Source organism: Neoarius graeffei, chromosome 9 (assembly GCF_027579695.1).
Source record: "Neoarius graeffei isolate fNeoGra1 chromosome 9, fNeoGra1.pri, whole genome shotgun sequence".
In the NCBI taxonomy this organism is placed as follows: Eukaryota; Metazoa; Chordata; class Actinopteri; order Siluriformes; family Ariidae; genus Neoarius; species Neoarius graeffei.
In genome coordinates this window covers 13,000,023-13,012,966 of record NC_083577.1, presented here as the reverse complement: position 1 = coordinate 13,012,966, position 12,944 = coordinate 13,000,023, and the positions used below count along the sequence as shown (strand labels likewise).

The window sequence follows — 12,944 nt, the reverse complement described above, 5'->3', positions numbered from 1 at the left end:
ACCTGCGCGCCTTGGTGCGTAGCCTACATCAGATAGACTCCTGGGCGTGCACCGTAAATGACTCGCACCTGCACAGGATTAAGACGCAATCAGGGCGCCGATATAAAAACTGTGAAAAGCCACTCACTTTGCAAAGTATTGAGTTGCGTTGCTGACACATTACTGAGCCTTATTTTCTTGTTTGAGTTCCTGTTTCTCGTCTTTGATTCTGCCAAGTCTACGATAGCCTGTTTGTGCCTTGCTCGACCTATTGCCCGTTTTACAATTTTGCCTGCCGTTCTGGATTGTTTACCTGTCTTCACTTGTACACTCTAAAAAATAAAGGTGCTTCAGTGGTTCTTCAAATCTCTGGATGGTTCCATGGAGAGTCAAAACTCTGTGATGAACCATTACATTATGCGAAAGGTTCTTCACATTGGAAATGGTTCTTCAGAGCCTGGTATTCTCTTACCATTTGCTGGTCAATGCACATAGGCTATGTTTACACAAATCTGTCTTCACTGCTCAAACAAATGGTTTAAATGGTTCTTTAAAGAACTGTTGCATGAACGGTTCTTTGAAGCCCTGAAAAAGGTTCTTCTATGGCATCGCCCTGAAGAACCGGTACTGGCCCCATTATTTTTTAGAGTGTATTAATAAACACACCTTCTGCACTTACATCCATCTCCCAACCATCTCCGACAGAATACTTCACACTCCCTGACAAAGAGAAGCACATTCACCTGTTCACACATGTTCAGGAACAAACTAATGTTAATTAAAGGCACTGAAACCGCCACCGTCAAATGGTGCGGTTGGAGTATTGGACTCGACTCGGATCAATAGTGGACTTGACGTGAAATTTTCTTTAATGACTTGGACTTGACTCAGACTTGAACACTGGAGACTCGAGACTGGACTCTGACTTGAGGTTTAGTGACTGGACTACAACACTGGTAAGCACCAAAGGGAACATTCATTCATTCATTCATTATCTCTAGCCGCTTTATCCTTCTACAGGGTCGCAGGCAAGCTGGAGCCTATCCCAGCTGACTACGGGCGAAAGGCGGGGTACACCCTGGACAAGTCGCCAGGTCATCACAGGGCTGACACATAGACACAGACAACCATTCACACTCACATTCACACCTACGGTCAATTTAGAGTCACCAGTTAACCTAACCTGCATGTCTTTGGACTGTGGGGGAAACCGGAGCACCCGGAGGAAACCCACGCGGACACGGGGAGAACATGCAAACTCCACACAGAAAGGCCCTTGCCGGCCCCGGGGCTCGAACCCAGGACCTTCTTGCTGTGAGGCGACAGCGCTAACCACTACACCACCATGCCGCCCCCAAAGGGAACAATGCTAAGTTAAATCTCAATAGCTCCAAACTTACTATAACGAGCAGGAGCTTCCAATTAGGTGAAACCCAATTAGTGTTACAAAGCGAATGAGTTAACTAAAGTGAACGAGCACCCATTTTGTAATGGTCTGGCTCGAGACCATCACAAGAAGAGGATTAAGTTAATTCTGAAAATTAAGTTTCAGAAACTCAAGAATTTAGTCAATAAACGTATCAAAAATAAGATGTAAAGCATAACTCAAACAATGTCAGTATGAACCAGTCAGTAATCGGTAGTATATGCAAAGAGTGGATGCATGAAAGTATGATGTTGAGGCAGGAAAAATAAAGGCAACACAAACCACAACGGCCAAAACAAAAGGGCGCTTGCCGCCCGAGTAGGCCTAAATGACAAGAATATAAAGAAAACAAAGACAGGTGAACACAATCCCAGGTAACTACCCATTTAAAAGACCAGCGCCCCAACAAGCTGACAGCCCCGAGGCTGTCACAGACTGCATTTCCACAGAGAAAATGCAAAGTGTGTATCCTCAGCTATGGTAGAGGGTCACCAACAGAAACTTGATCAGACATGAGACCTCGTGCTGCAAAATCTTTTTTACATGATCTACAGAAAGGGTGTGTGGCAAAGTGCCACCGACAACAAAAACTGGATCAGACATGAGACTTTCTTTTTCTTTTTTCCCCCCCACATGATCTACAAAAAATGTGTTGCAAAGTGTGTGTGTGTTTGGCAGAGTGTCACCGAAAGAAACTGGATCAGACATGAGAGCTTGTGCTGTAAATTTTTTTTTTAACATAATCTACAGAATGCATGTGTGTGTGTCTGCACGCTCTAAAATCTCAGTTTAAAATGGTAAAAAATACTTGTAAAACTAGCAAAACTATGATGCAAACAGAGAATATAAACAGCTGAGTTGCTCCAAGCGACTGCTACCTGACGTCATCGCATACGTCACCACCGTAGGAAGCCCATCTGGCATTTTAAACAAAATTAATTTCTCTCAACAACTATTTGGTCTCCGAAAATGAAAGTTTGATTTTTGATATGTGCAACTACTTTTACATAAAATAAGTTTGAAAATCAATCTGCTGGAGGATCCCTTTAAATACAGATGTAGGTTTAGATCCGTGTTGAACAACCCCGAGGTGACAGTGGAGAGGACGAACGTTCTGAGACAATACGAAAGGAACCAGATGCAGAAAGGAAACTCATAAAATGATGACATTTTCGCAATACACATCATCAATATTTAAAGTTTGAAAAAAAAATCGTGAACAGCACCAGAAAAAAGAAATTGTTAAAAAATTAATCAAATTACATTTGCGAGATGCTCAAAATTCTCCTAAAGGCAATAATTAATTGCAATATTGTTGCTAACACATAAGGGTGGTTTATAGCTACCAGTTTAGCATTCTGTATGTCTCACTGCAAGTCTAAATCATTACATAGTTATGGTTATGTCAAAGGACATTTTTTTTTATAAAGAAAAGCAAATTAGTATACTTATGGAATTGAAACCTGCTCAAATAAACAACTTTTTTTTTTTACTCTGCTTCAGACTTTAGGTCATGCCTCCTAAATATGTGCTTTCTTTACTTTTCTCCGTCAGGAGTGGCTGATCTACAGCACTGTGCAAAAATCTTTGGCACATGCTGTCGACAAAATGAAATGTTTCAACCTTAAAAAAAAAAAATACTATAAACAGTAATCAGTAAGCCATAATAAATGACACAAAGTCGATATTTGGTGTGAGACGACCCTCTGCTTTAAAAAAATAAAAATATATACTAAAAAATAATAGTCTCAGGTACAATGAGTGCAGTTTTATGCGAAAATGAGCTGTAGATTTTACTGAGCATCTTGCAGAACCAGCCACAGTTCTTCTGGACACTTTGACTGTCACACTCGCTTCTTAATTTTGCACCAAAACCCAGTAGCCTTCATTATTTATGTTTTCTTTTTTAATCTGAAAAGTGCTCCTTTATGTAATATGCTGCTCAGATACAAAAAAAAAAATTTCTATAACATTTAATTTTGTGCTGGAAAACCCCCCTGAATGTTTGGAACTCTAAAATGTTTTTGTACTGACTCGATAATGTAAAAGCCATAAAATAGAAATCTATTACAAAGTTTGTATGAAAATATATATGGTGCCAAGATTTTTGCACAGTACTGTTTAATTTGTTGCATCCATGTCAGATTATTTGTTAATAAATTATTTAAAGTGGATTATTCTGGATTTTTTTTTTGGCGCAACAGGTTGTAATTAAAACACACAGGATACAAAGAAGTGAGTCTAGGGCTGATTTCTTTCTAGTCCAGACTGTAGACTCATGCAGCCAATCAGTGACCGGCATGTCAGGTGATTATACAGAGTGACACATGCCCCAGATCTGATCTTCATTTGGACTGAATTTTTTACGTACATCTTTAACAATGAACACGAATGACGTGGATCATTTACTCGTCTTTTTTTTCCCTCCTCAAATATAGACAGACTAAATACATAGTGTACAAATCAAAGCACAAATTACACAGAAGAACGAATGTCAGAACTGTATGATTAATGTTTTAAGGTTTAAACTTTTCTTTTTAGTATGTCTGGTATTCGGAGGAAATATGACACGACCCCAGTAGAGCATTACGGTCTTGAAATTAGAAATTATAAAAGTGGCTGTGTATCTGTTTTTAAGTGTGTGTGTGGTGGCGATACGAGCATCATAGCTTGAGTGCAAACATATTTTGGCATTTATTGTTCCTCTGAGGTGACTCGTGTCTCTCACACCTTATCCAGAGTGTCTCCTGGAGCCTCGTCTAGCGTTTGCCCTAACAGTAAGAAATCATCGATGCCTCTCGCCAACGCTAGGAGAGAATGACCTCCTGACACAAGCAGCACCAGAAAGGGGAACTCCACATGCTGGAGCATCCTGACAGTCAGAGCATGGGCCTCCATGTGATGGATAGGGATGAAAGGCTTTTCGTGTTGTTTTACAAAGCTCAGACTGAAGTGTAAGCCGACACTCAGGCTCAACGCCAGACCCGGTTTGACTGTCGTGGCCACAGCGGCAAGTTCACGCGGTGTGACGCTGCTCCTTTCCAAAGCCTCCTGCACCACTCTGCTAATGTTCTCCTTATGGAGGGACTGGGCAATGGGCGGGATGATCCCTCCTGCTCTGTGGGAGAAACCACACTATTAAAACATCAACAAGACACAGAAGCTCCATCAGGCAAAGAGGCTTAAAAGCGTCATCAAGCTTTAACAGATCACATGACACTCATATTACAGGAACAATTATGATGCGAGCTCGAAAGTCCACTGAGAAAAACATGAGCCAGAACACAAACAACACAATACCGCCTTTTCAATTTTCACCATCTTGAAGCTCTGACATGACACTGTTCTATAATGCTGGTCTGATCAAAAGTTTCTCCAAAACAGAAAACTCGACTGCATCTGTTATTACAACTTTGTTCCAAAAAAACACGAGGTCTGAGTTTTTTGTTCAGCTCAGATATCTCATTATCTCTAGCCGCTTTATCCTTCTACAGGGTCGCAGGCAAGCTGGAGCCTATCCCAGCTGACTACGGGCGAGAGGCGGGGTACACCCTGGACAAGTCGCCAGGTCATCACAGGGCTGACACATAGACACAGACAACCATTCACACTCACATTCACACCTACGGTCAATTTAGAGTCACCAGTTAACCTAACCTGCATGTCTTTGGACTGTGGGGGAAACCGGAGCACCCGGAGGAAACCCACGCGGACACGGGGAGAACATGCAAACTCCACACAGAAAGGCCCTCGCCGGCCACGGGGCTCGAACCCAGACCTTCTTGCTGTGAGGCGACAGCGCTAACCACTACACCACCGTGCCGCCCCAGCTCAGATATAAGTTTATCAATTTCTGGACTCCATACTCAGTCTGACCAGTCACTCTGGACTTCATGTGGCTTTTCATGTCATCCTTTGTTAGGAACTGCACTCTGTAGGAAAATGTATCAACCACAGTGTTGTGTATGCAGAGTTACTTCTACTACGTCGAAATGGACTTTTCCCTACACGTCTCAAAGTGTTTTATTCCTCTTCTGCCACAGTGCCGTTGAATTCTGGATTCTGATTGGTCAGAAGGTGTTGATTAATTTTCTCGGACAAATAGTACAGGTGCAAATCACAAGTTTATATACTCCTAATACACTGTTGGTTTGATAGTAGCAGCTCATTCACAGTGATATGTATGCCAACGGATTTAATAAACAACAGTAATTGTTATGGTGACAGTTTCTGTAAGGAAATGTTTAACATTTACAATAGTAAGTCACAATTTTGAGATACTAAAGCATAATTATGAAATACTAAGTCATAATTGAGATAGTAAATCATTACAGTCAGTCATAATTGAGATACTAAGTCATAATTGTGAAACAGCAACACACACATACATACACATACATACATATATACACACACAGACACACACATATATATATACATATATATATTCAGTTTAAACACACGAATAAAATGTTTTTAAAGCGTCTTTACTTTAAGTGCACTTCTTTCTGTGAGTGTAACGATTCCCCAAGGATTGTCCCAGTCTCGTCCAGAACCGCAGCTCCTGTCTCATCACAGCTCGTCTCGATGCCCAGAACCATTCTGGGTCTGATCTCAGCACGGTTCCTGTAGATTTTATATCCCATAAACACACACGGCACTGATCTGCCCTGCAGCCCTTTCACTACAAACATACTGTCACCTACTGCACCGAAACCACACAAACAGCGTAAACAGAATAATCAAAAACTATTCTAATAATCATCGCCCTGCCCTACACGAACGGATACTTCACCACAAACATAACAAATACTTCCTAAACTCTTTGCAAATGATAGCTGTATTTCACTTTCACGCGGTCATTTGAACTTTTCCCACCCATTTTCATACTAACCCCGCCTCCTCATCTGTGATTTGGGTTTGCGAGCTCAAAATCAAAAAGTGGATTGGATAGTGTTACGGCAGATTGCCAATCAATGAGGAGCATTAACCAATCCGAACAAAAGAGGCGGGCTCTGTCGGAATGTGAGTGGGGCTAAAAAACGTTGTCGCAAAAAAGAGCTCCGATGTGCAACAGGAAACATTTTATGTTGTTCCGATTAATAAAGTACACATTGTGGAATTCACCTGGACGTCTTGAATAAAAAAATATAAACACAAAGAATTAAAAACTCTATATAGATTTATACGGAAGTATTCTTTTGATGACTATTTTTTAACACGTCTGAAAATTCCGGAGACACACCGGAACCTTGAATGGTGGACTTTGTTTCTAGGGATCTGAAAAACACTGACGGACGACTGCATTCATGCCACTGGATTTTACCTCAAATGTTTTTTTTGTCTGTTTTTTAATCCTCAGTATTCAGATTGACGAATTATCTTATTATTGTTCGTATTGTTATTTATTAAACTATTTTATAATTTCTTTTCATGAGCCTCGGTTTGGGTTAAACTTCCAATCAAAATAATTTGATATTAATACATGAGAGAAGAATTTTATAGAGTATTTGTTATAAAGAGATCCAGAATGGAGATAAAGTGGAAATAATGTGGACCTATTGAGCTGTGTGAATTGGCTTTAAACTAAAGTAAGTGTTTAAAATGGAGCCAGAGACTAAAAAGAGAAAAGGCATGGAGTCTGATCCAGACTCTTGGCATGTGCTTCCTGTCCTGTCAGATGAAATGTCTGAGGATGTTAAATTTCTGGACGCGTACGCTGCCCCGATCACTGATAAACGCCAAACCTCACGTCTGGTCAAAGACCTGTCTGCGGTCCACCCTTTACCAGATCACCAGCATATTAAAAGAGTGAGAGCTTGCAAGGACAGGAGCAGTCCTCATCCGTTAGAAGTGATCGTGTGTCTTGTTAGCGACGTCCCCGTCACCACTTTCATGACTCGACCTCAGCGTCCATCCCTTACTGATCTCCTGAGCTCAAAAAACTTTAACTTCCAAGGCTTGGGAGAACCCTTCTTGGTCCAAATCCCAGCCCAAGCTCCTTTAACCAGGCCGCAGTTTGAGCGAGCAAGCCGACGCTGGCCGACGTCCTTCCACGAGGACAAACAAGTCACGCTTGGTTTGACAGGACAGCTCTTCACGTCCAGGCAGAAAACAAAAATCCAAGAATACATGACAACTGCTGTGGAGGCTGCAAGATCTGGACGTGAGGAAGGAATGGATGCAGTGGGTGCTGTGATCGTCGAGCCCAAATCAGGACGGGTTATTGCTGTAGGTCACGACCTGACCCGAGAACATCCTCTTCACCATGCTGTGATGGTGTGTATTGACCTCGTGGCTCACGCACAAGGTGGAGGTGTGTATCAATACGAGAAACACCCGGCTTGCAGATACAGTGTCCTGGACCTACAGCTCTCCACAGGGCAGCGTGACGCCTTGGCGTCTGAGGAAAGCATCCTGCCATACATCTGCACTGGCTACGAGCTGTACGTCACCAGAGAGCCATGTGTGATGTGCGCCATGGCTCTCGTCCACTCCAGGATCAGTCGAGTTTTCTATGGAGTCGCTTCTCCAGACGGCGCTTTGGGCACCAAGTACAAAATTCACTGCCAGAAAGGGCTGAATCACCATTTTGATGTTTATAAAGGAGTCATGCGACAGGCCTGTGAGGAACTGACTCCCTTTAAATGACTTATTTCTTAATTCTGTTTTTAAGGGTTGATTTTCTTACTGAGCTTTTTCTTCATCTTAAATTTATTTGGCTGTTAATTAAAGATGTTCTCATGATTGTGGCAATGCATGCTTCTTTAATACACATTTAATCCGGTTTGGTTGACTGGGGCCTTTCCGGGCAGAGTTTGTATATTTGTGTCTGTGTGGGTTTCCTCCAGCAGTCCAAAGGCATGGTGATTACATCAAATGGCTACTCTAAATTGCCCATAGGTGTGAAGGTGAGTGTGATGGTTGTTCATCTCTGTGGAGCCCTGTGATAGATTGGTGACCTGCTCAGGGTGAACCCCACCTCTCTCCTGAAAGCAGCTGGGATTGGCTCCAGCTCCCAAAGATGGATGGATTCAGAGGCTTAAAATGAGGCTGCCTTTTTTTTTTTTAATTTAATGAAAAAAGTTATCTCCACAAAATGTAAAAAATATAATTTGTGTTCATGTAAATACTTTATGCACCTATGAAAGTTTTAAATTATTTAAAAATATATATTTTTCAGCTTGAATCTAAGCTATTAAATAATTTTATTATTGTAAAACTCATAAAACATTTTTGTAATTCGTGAATAAAGCTTTCAGTGACTCCTGAAAAGTTTGTTTCCTCAGTAAGATGAAGAGAAAGCAGAAAAACAGACCGATACAAAGAAGAAAAAATTTAAATAAAATACGACAAGAAATCGTGGGGAAAAGAAAGAGAATATATGACAAGAAAAACTTTAAAAAAAAGATGAAGAAAGAAAAAGAAAGTGAGGAACGGAGTAAGATAAAAGACAAGAAATAGTGAAAAAAAGGGGAAGAGAAAATATCAGAACAGCAAAAAAAGTGACAGAAAAGACAGGTATTATAAAAAAGGGAGGGAAAAAGACAAGGAATACTACAAAAGGTAATAGGAGGGAAAAGATGAAATGTATTCTCAATAAACAAAAACAAAGGGAAGAAAGAAGGGGGGAAGGAATAATCATGCAGGAAAAAGAGATAGTGTGTGAGGAATAAAGGAAAAAAGACCAAAGTGAGAGGATGAGAGAGAGCAAGAATGAGAAAGCGAGACAGTTGGAGAGTCCACAGTGTGTACCTGTGCTGTGTGTATCCGAGTCTGAAGCGGAGCTGCTGATTGGTTGGTTATAAACCCCACTGTGATGTCACAATAACAATTATAATGATGTGTTCATTTTTATTGGATGTTAAAAGTATGGGAAAAGAAAAAAACATTGAATCGGCAGCAACAAATAAAGTTGACGAGGCTCCTGAAGATTGTCACAGCGTCCACACTGCTGTAGTGCATTGTTATTTCACAACGCTGTCGATTTCTGGACTCTGATTGGTCAGAAGGTGTTGAGTAATTCTCTAGAACAGCAGCTCTGACAGTCACTCAGGTTTATATTAATACACTTGTTCTAATGTTATCATTACAGAGGGAAGGAGTCTCCAGGGTCAGAGGTCAAGCTAGAACTTTTCCAGTAGTTCAGGAAGAGTGGCATAAACATCATATTACGACATGCATCACGATATACAGCAGAGGTTTCGTAACAAACTGGCAGGACACTAGTGTTGCATTTCGAACTTAACCTTAAATTTTTACAGTACTTTTATTAATACTCAACACAAGCAAACATCTTTAAAAATATATATTAAATATTAACGTGTGTATATATATATATATATATATATATATATATATATATATATATACACACACACACACTAGTGCATCTCAAAAAATTAGAATATTGTGAAAAAGTTCAATATTTTCCATCAGTTATTTAAGAAAGTGAAAATGTTATAATTATAGACTCATTACACAAACTAAAATGTTTCAAGCATTTTTCTATTTTAATTTTAATCAGTATGGCATACAGTACAAAAACATTAAAAAAAACCCATCTCAAAATATTAGAATATTTCATTTCGAGTTTGAGTAAAACAGTATGAACACAATGTGTCTCTCGGTCTAGTTCAGTACACACAACCACAATCATGGGGAAGACTGCTGACTTGACTGTTGTCCAGATGATGATCACTGATGCCCTCCACAAGGAGGGTAAGCCACAGAAGGTCATTGATGAAAAGGGTGTCTGGAAAAGGTGCACAAGCAACAGGGATGGCCGCAGTCTTGAGAGGATTGTCAAGAAAAGTTGATTCAAGAACTTGGGAGAGCTTCACAAGGAGTGGCCTGAGGCTGGTGTCAGTGTATCAAGACCCATCACGAACAGACATCTTCAAGAAAGGGGATACAACTTTCGCATTCCTAATATCAAGCTACTCCTGAGCCAGAGACAATGTCAGAAGTGTCTTATCTGGGCTAAGGAGAGAAAGAAATGGACTGTTGCTCAGTGGTCCAAAGTCCTCTTTTCAGATGAAAGTACTTTTTGCATTTAATTTGGAAATCACGGTTCTAGAGTCTGGAGGAAGAGTGGAGAGGCACAGAATTCAAGGTGTTTGAAGCCCAGTGTGAAGTTTGCACAGCCTGTGATGATTTGGGGTGCCATGTCATCTGCTGGTGTTGGTCCACTGTATTTTATCAAGTCCAAAGGCAACACAGCCATCTACCAGGAGATTTTAGAGCACTTCATGCTTCCATCTGCTGACGAGCTTTTTGGAGATGCTGATTTCCTTTTACAGCAGGACTTAGCACCTACCCACAGTGCCAAAACTACTACCAAATGGTTTGCTGACCATGATATTACTGTGTTTGATTGGCCAGCCAACTTGCCTGACCTGAACCCCATAGAGAATCTATGGGGTATTGTCAAGAGGAAGATGAGAAACACCAGACCCAAAAATACAGATACGCTGAAGGCCACTATCAAAGCAACCTGGGCTTCAATAACACCTCAGCAGTGCCACAGACTGATCACCTCCATGCCACACCGCATTGATACAGTAATTCATGGTAAAGGAGCCCCAACCAAGTATTGAGTGTATAAATGAATATACTTTTCAGAAGTTGGACATTTCTGTATTGTAAATCCTTTTTTTGATTGATCTTAGGGCATATTCTAATTATTAGAGATACTAGATTTCTGATTTTCATGAGCTATAAGCCATAATCATCAAAATTAAAACAAAAAAGGCTTTAAATATTTCACTTTACATGTAATGAATATAGAATATATGAAAGTTTACCTTTTTGAATTAAATTATGAAAAAAGGAACTTTTTCATGGTATTCTAATTTTTTGAGATGCACTATATATATATATATATATATATATATATATATATATATACACACACACACAGTGCTCAGTGTAAATGAGTACACCCCCTTTGAAAAGTAACATTTTAAACAATATCTCAATGAACACAAACAATTTCCAAAATGTTGACAAGACAAAGTTTAATATAACATCTGTTTAACTTATAATGTGAAAGTAAGGTTTATAATATAAACTTAGATTACATATTTTTTCAGTTTTACTCAAATTAGGGTGGTGCAAAAATGAGTACACCCCACAACAAAAACTACTACGTTAAGTACTTTGTATGGCCTCCATGATTTTTAATGACCGCACCAAGTCTTCTAGGCATGGAATGAACAAGTTGGCAACATTTTGCAGCATCAATCTTTTTCCATTCTTCAACTAAATTCTTTTAGTGACTGGATGCTGGATGGAGAGTGATGCTCAACTTGGCTCTTCAGAATTCCCCAAAGAAAATAATTTCTTTACACCACAAAGGTGACTTGTCCAGGGTGTACCCCGCCTTTCGCCTGTAGTCAGCTGGGCTAGGCTCCAGCTCGCCTGCGACCCTGTAGAAGGATAAAGCGGCTAGAGATGAGATGAGACACCACAAAGGTGAAGGTTACAAGAAGATCAGCAAAGCTTTACTTATAAGTCAGAATACTGTAGCAAAAGTGGTACAAAAATTTAAGAAAGATGAAACTGCAACCATCTCACAGAGACGTCCAGGTCGTCCACGGAAGTTAACACCTCAACAGGAGCGTCTTCTGATGAGAAGGGTTGAAGAAAATCGGCATGCAAGTTCACTGCAGTTATCTAAAGAAGTAGAAAGCCAAACTGGGGTGACTATTTCCCACGATACAATACGGCGTACACTGCAGAGGAATGGCATGCATGGATGCCGTCCACGAAAGAAGCCTCTCCTAAAGCCCAGGCACAAAAAAGCCCACCTAGAGTTTGCCAGGGACCATGCTGACAAAGATGAAGACTACTGGGACTCTATACTCTGGAGTGATGAGACCAAGATAAATGTTTTTGGAACTGATGGCTTCAAAACTGCATGGTGTCGCAAAGCTGAGGAATACAAAGAAAAATGCATGGTGCCTACAGTGAAACATGGTGGTGGCAGTGTCCTTATGTGGGGCTGCATGAGTGCTGCTGGTGTCGGGGAGCTGCATTTCATTGATGGCATCAAGAATTCACAGATGTATTGCTCTATACTGAAAGAGAAGATGCTACCATCACTCTGTGCCCTTGGTTGTCGTGCATTTTTCCAACATGACTAAACACACATCTAAGGCCACTGTTGGATTTCTGAAGAAGAACAGGGTGAAAGTGATTCACTGGCCAAGTACGTCTCCTGATCTGAACCCAATCGAACACCTATGGGGAATTCTGAAGAGACAAGTTGCACATCACTCTCCATCCAGCATCCAGTCACTAAAAGGTCATTGTTGAAGAATGGAAAAAGATTGATGTTGCAAAATGTCGCCAACTTGTTCATTCCATGCCTAGAAGACTTGGTGCTGTCATTAAAAATCATGGAGGTCATACAAAGTACTAGATGTAGTAGTTTTTGTGGTGGGGTGTACTCATTTTTGCACCACCCTAATTTGAGTAAAACTGAAAAATGTGTAATCTAAGTTTATATTATTAACCTTACTTTCCCGTTATAAGT

At 40.5% G+C, this 12,944-nt stretch overlaps 2 protein-coding genes across 3 annotated transcripts in view; one reads left to right on the top strand and one right to left on the bottom strand.

The window, feature by feature from the left end:
- The window catches only part of osgepl1 (O-sialoglycoprotein endopeptidase-like 1), a 28,202-nt gene extending 21,928 nt beyond the window's left edge, over positions 1–6,274 (bottom strand). For both annotated transcript variants that reach the window (XM_060929024.1, XM_060929025.1), the window contains exons 1-2: positions 5,897–6,274; positions 4,136–4,523 (exon numbers count right to left, since the gene is read on the bottom strand). In XM_060929024.1, coding sequence (XP_060785007.1) covers positions 4,136–4,523; positions 5,897–6,099 — 591 coding nt within the window. In that variant the 5' untranslated portion in view covers positions 6,100–6,274. The remainder of the gene's footprint in view (positions 1–4,135; positions 4,524–5,896) is intronic.
- A 419-nt stretch (positions 6,275–6,693) lies between these two features.
- On the top strand, positions 6,694–8,542 carry adat3 (adenosine deaminase tRNA specific 3). The gene has a single exon (XM_060928596.1). It carries the CDS (start codon positions 7,010–7,012, stop codon positions 8,054–8,056), a length of 1,047 nt encoding a protein of 348 aa, XP_060784579.1. The 5' UTR covers positions 6,694–7,009; the 3' UTR covers positions 8,057–8,542.
- The last annotated feature ends 4,402 nt before the right edge of the window (positions 8,543–12,944 follow it).

Bases quoted from the DNA above. Each gene is read 5' to 3' on its own strand.
- adat3 (XM_060928596.1), top strand. From the start codon at position 7,010: ATGGAGCCAGAGACTAAAAAGAGAAAAGGCATGGAGTCTGATCCAGAC.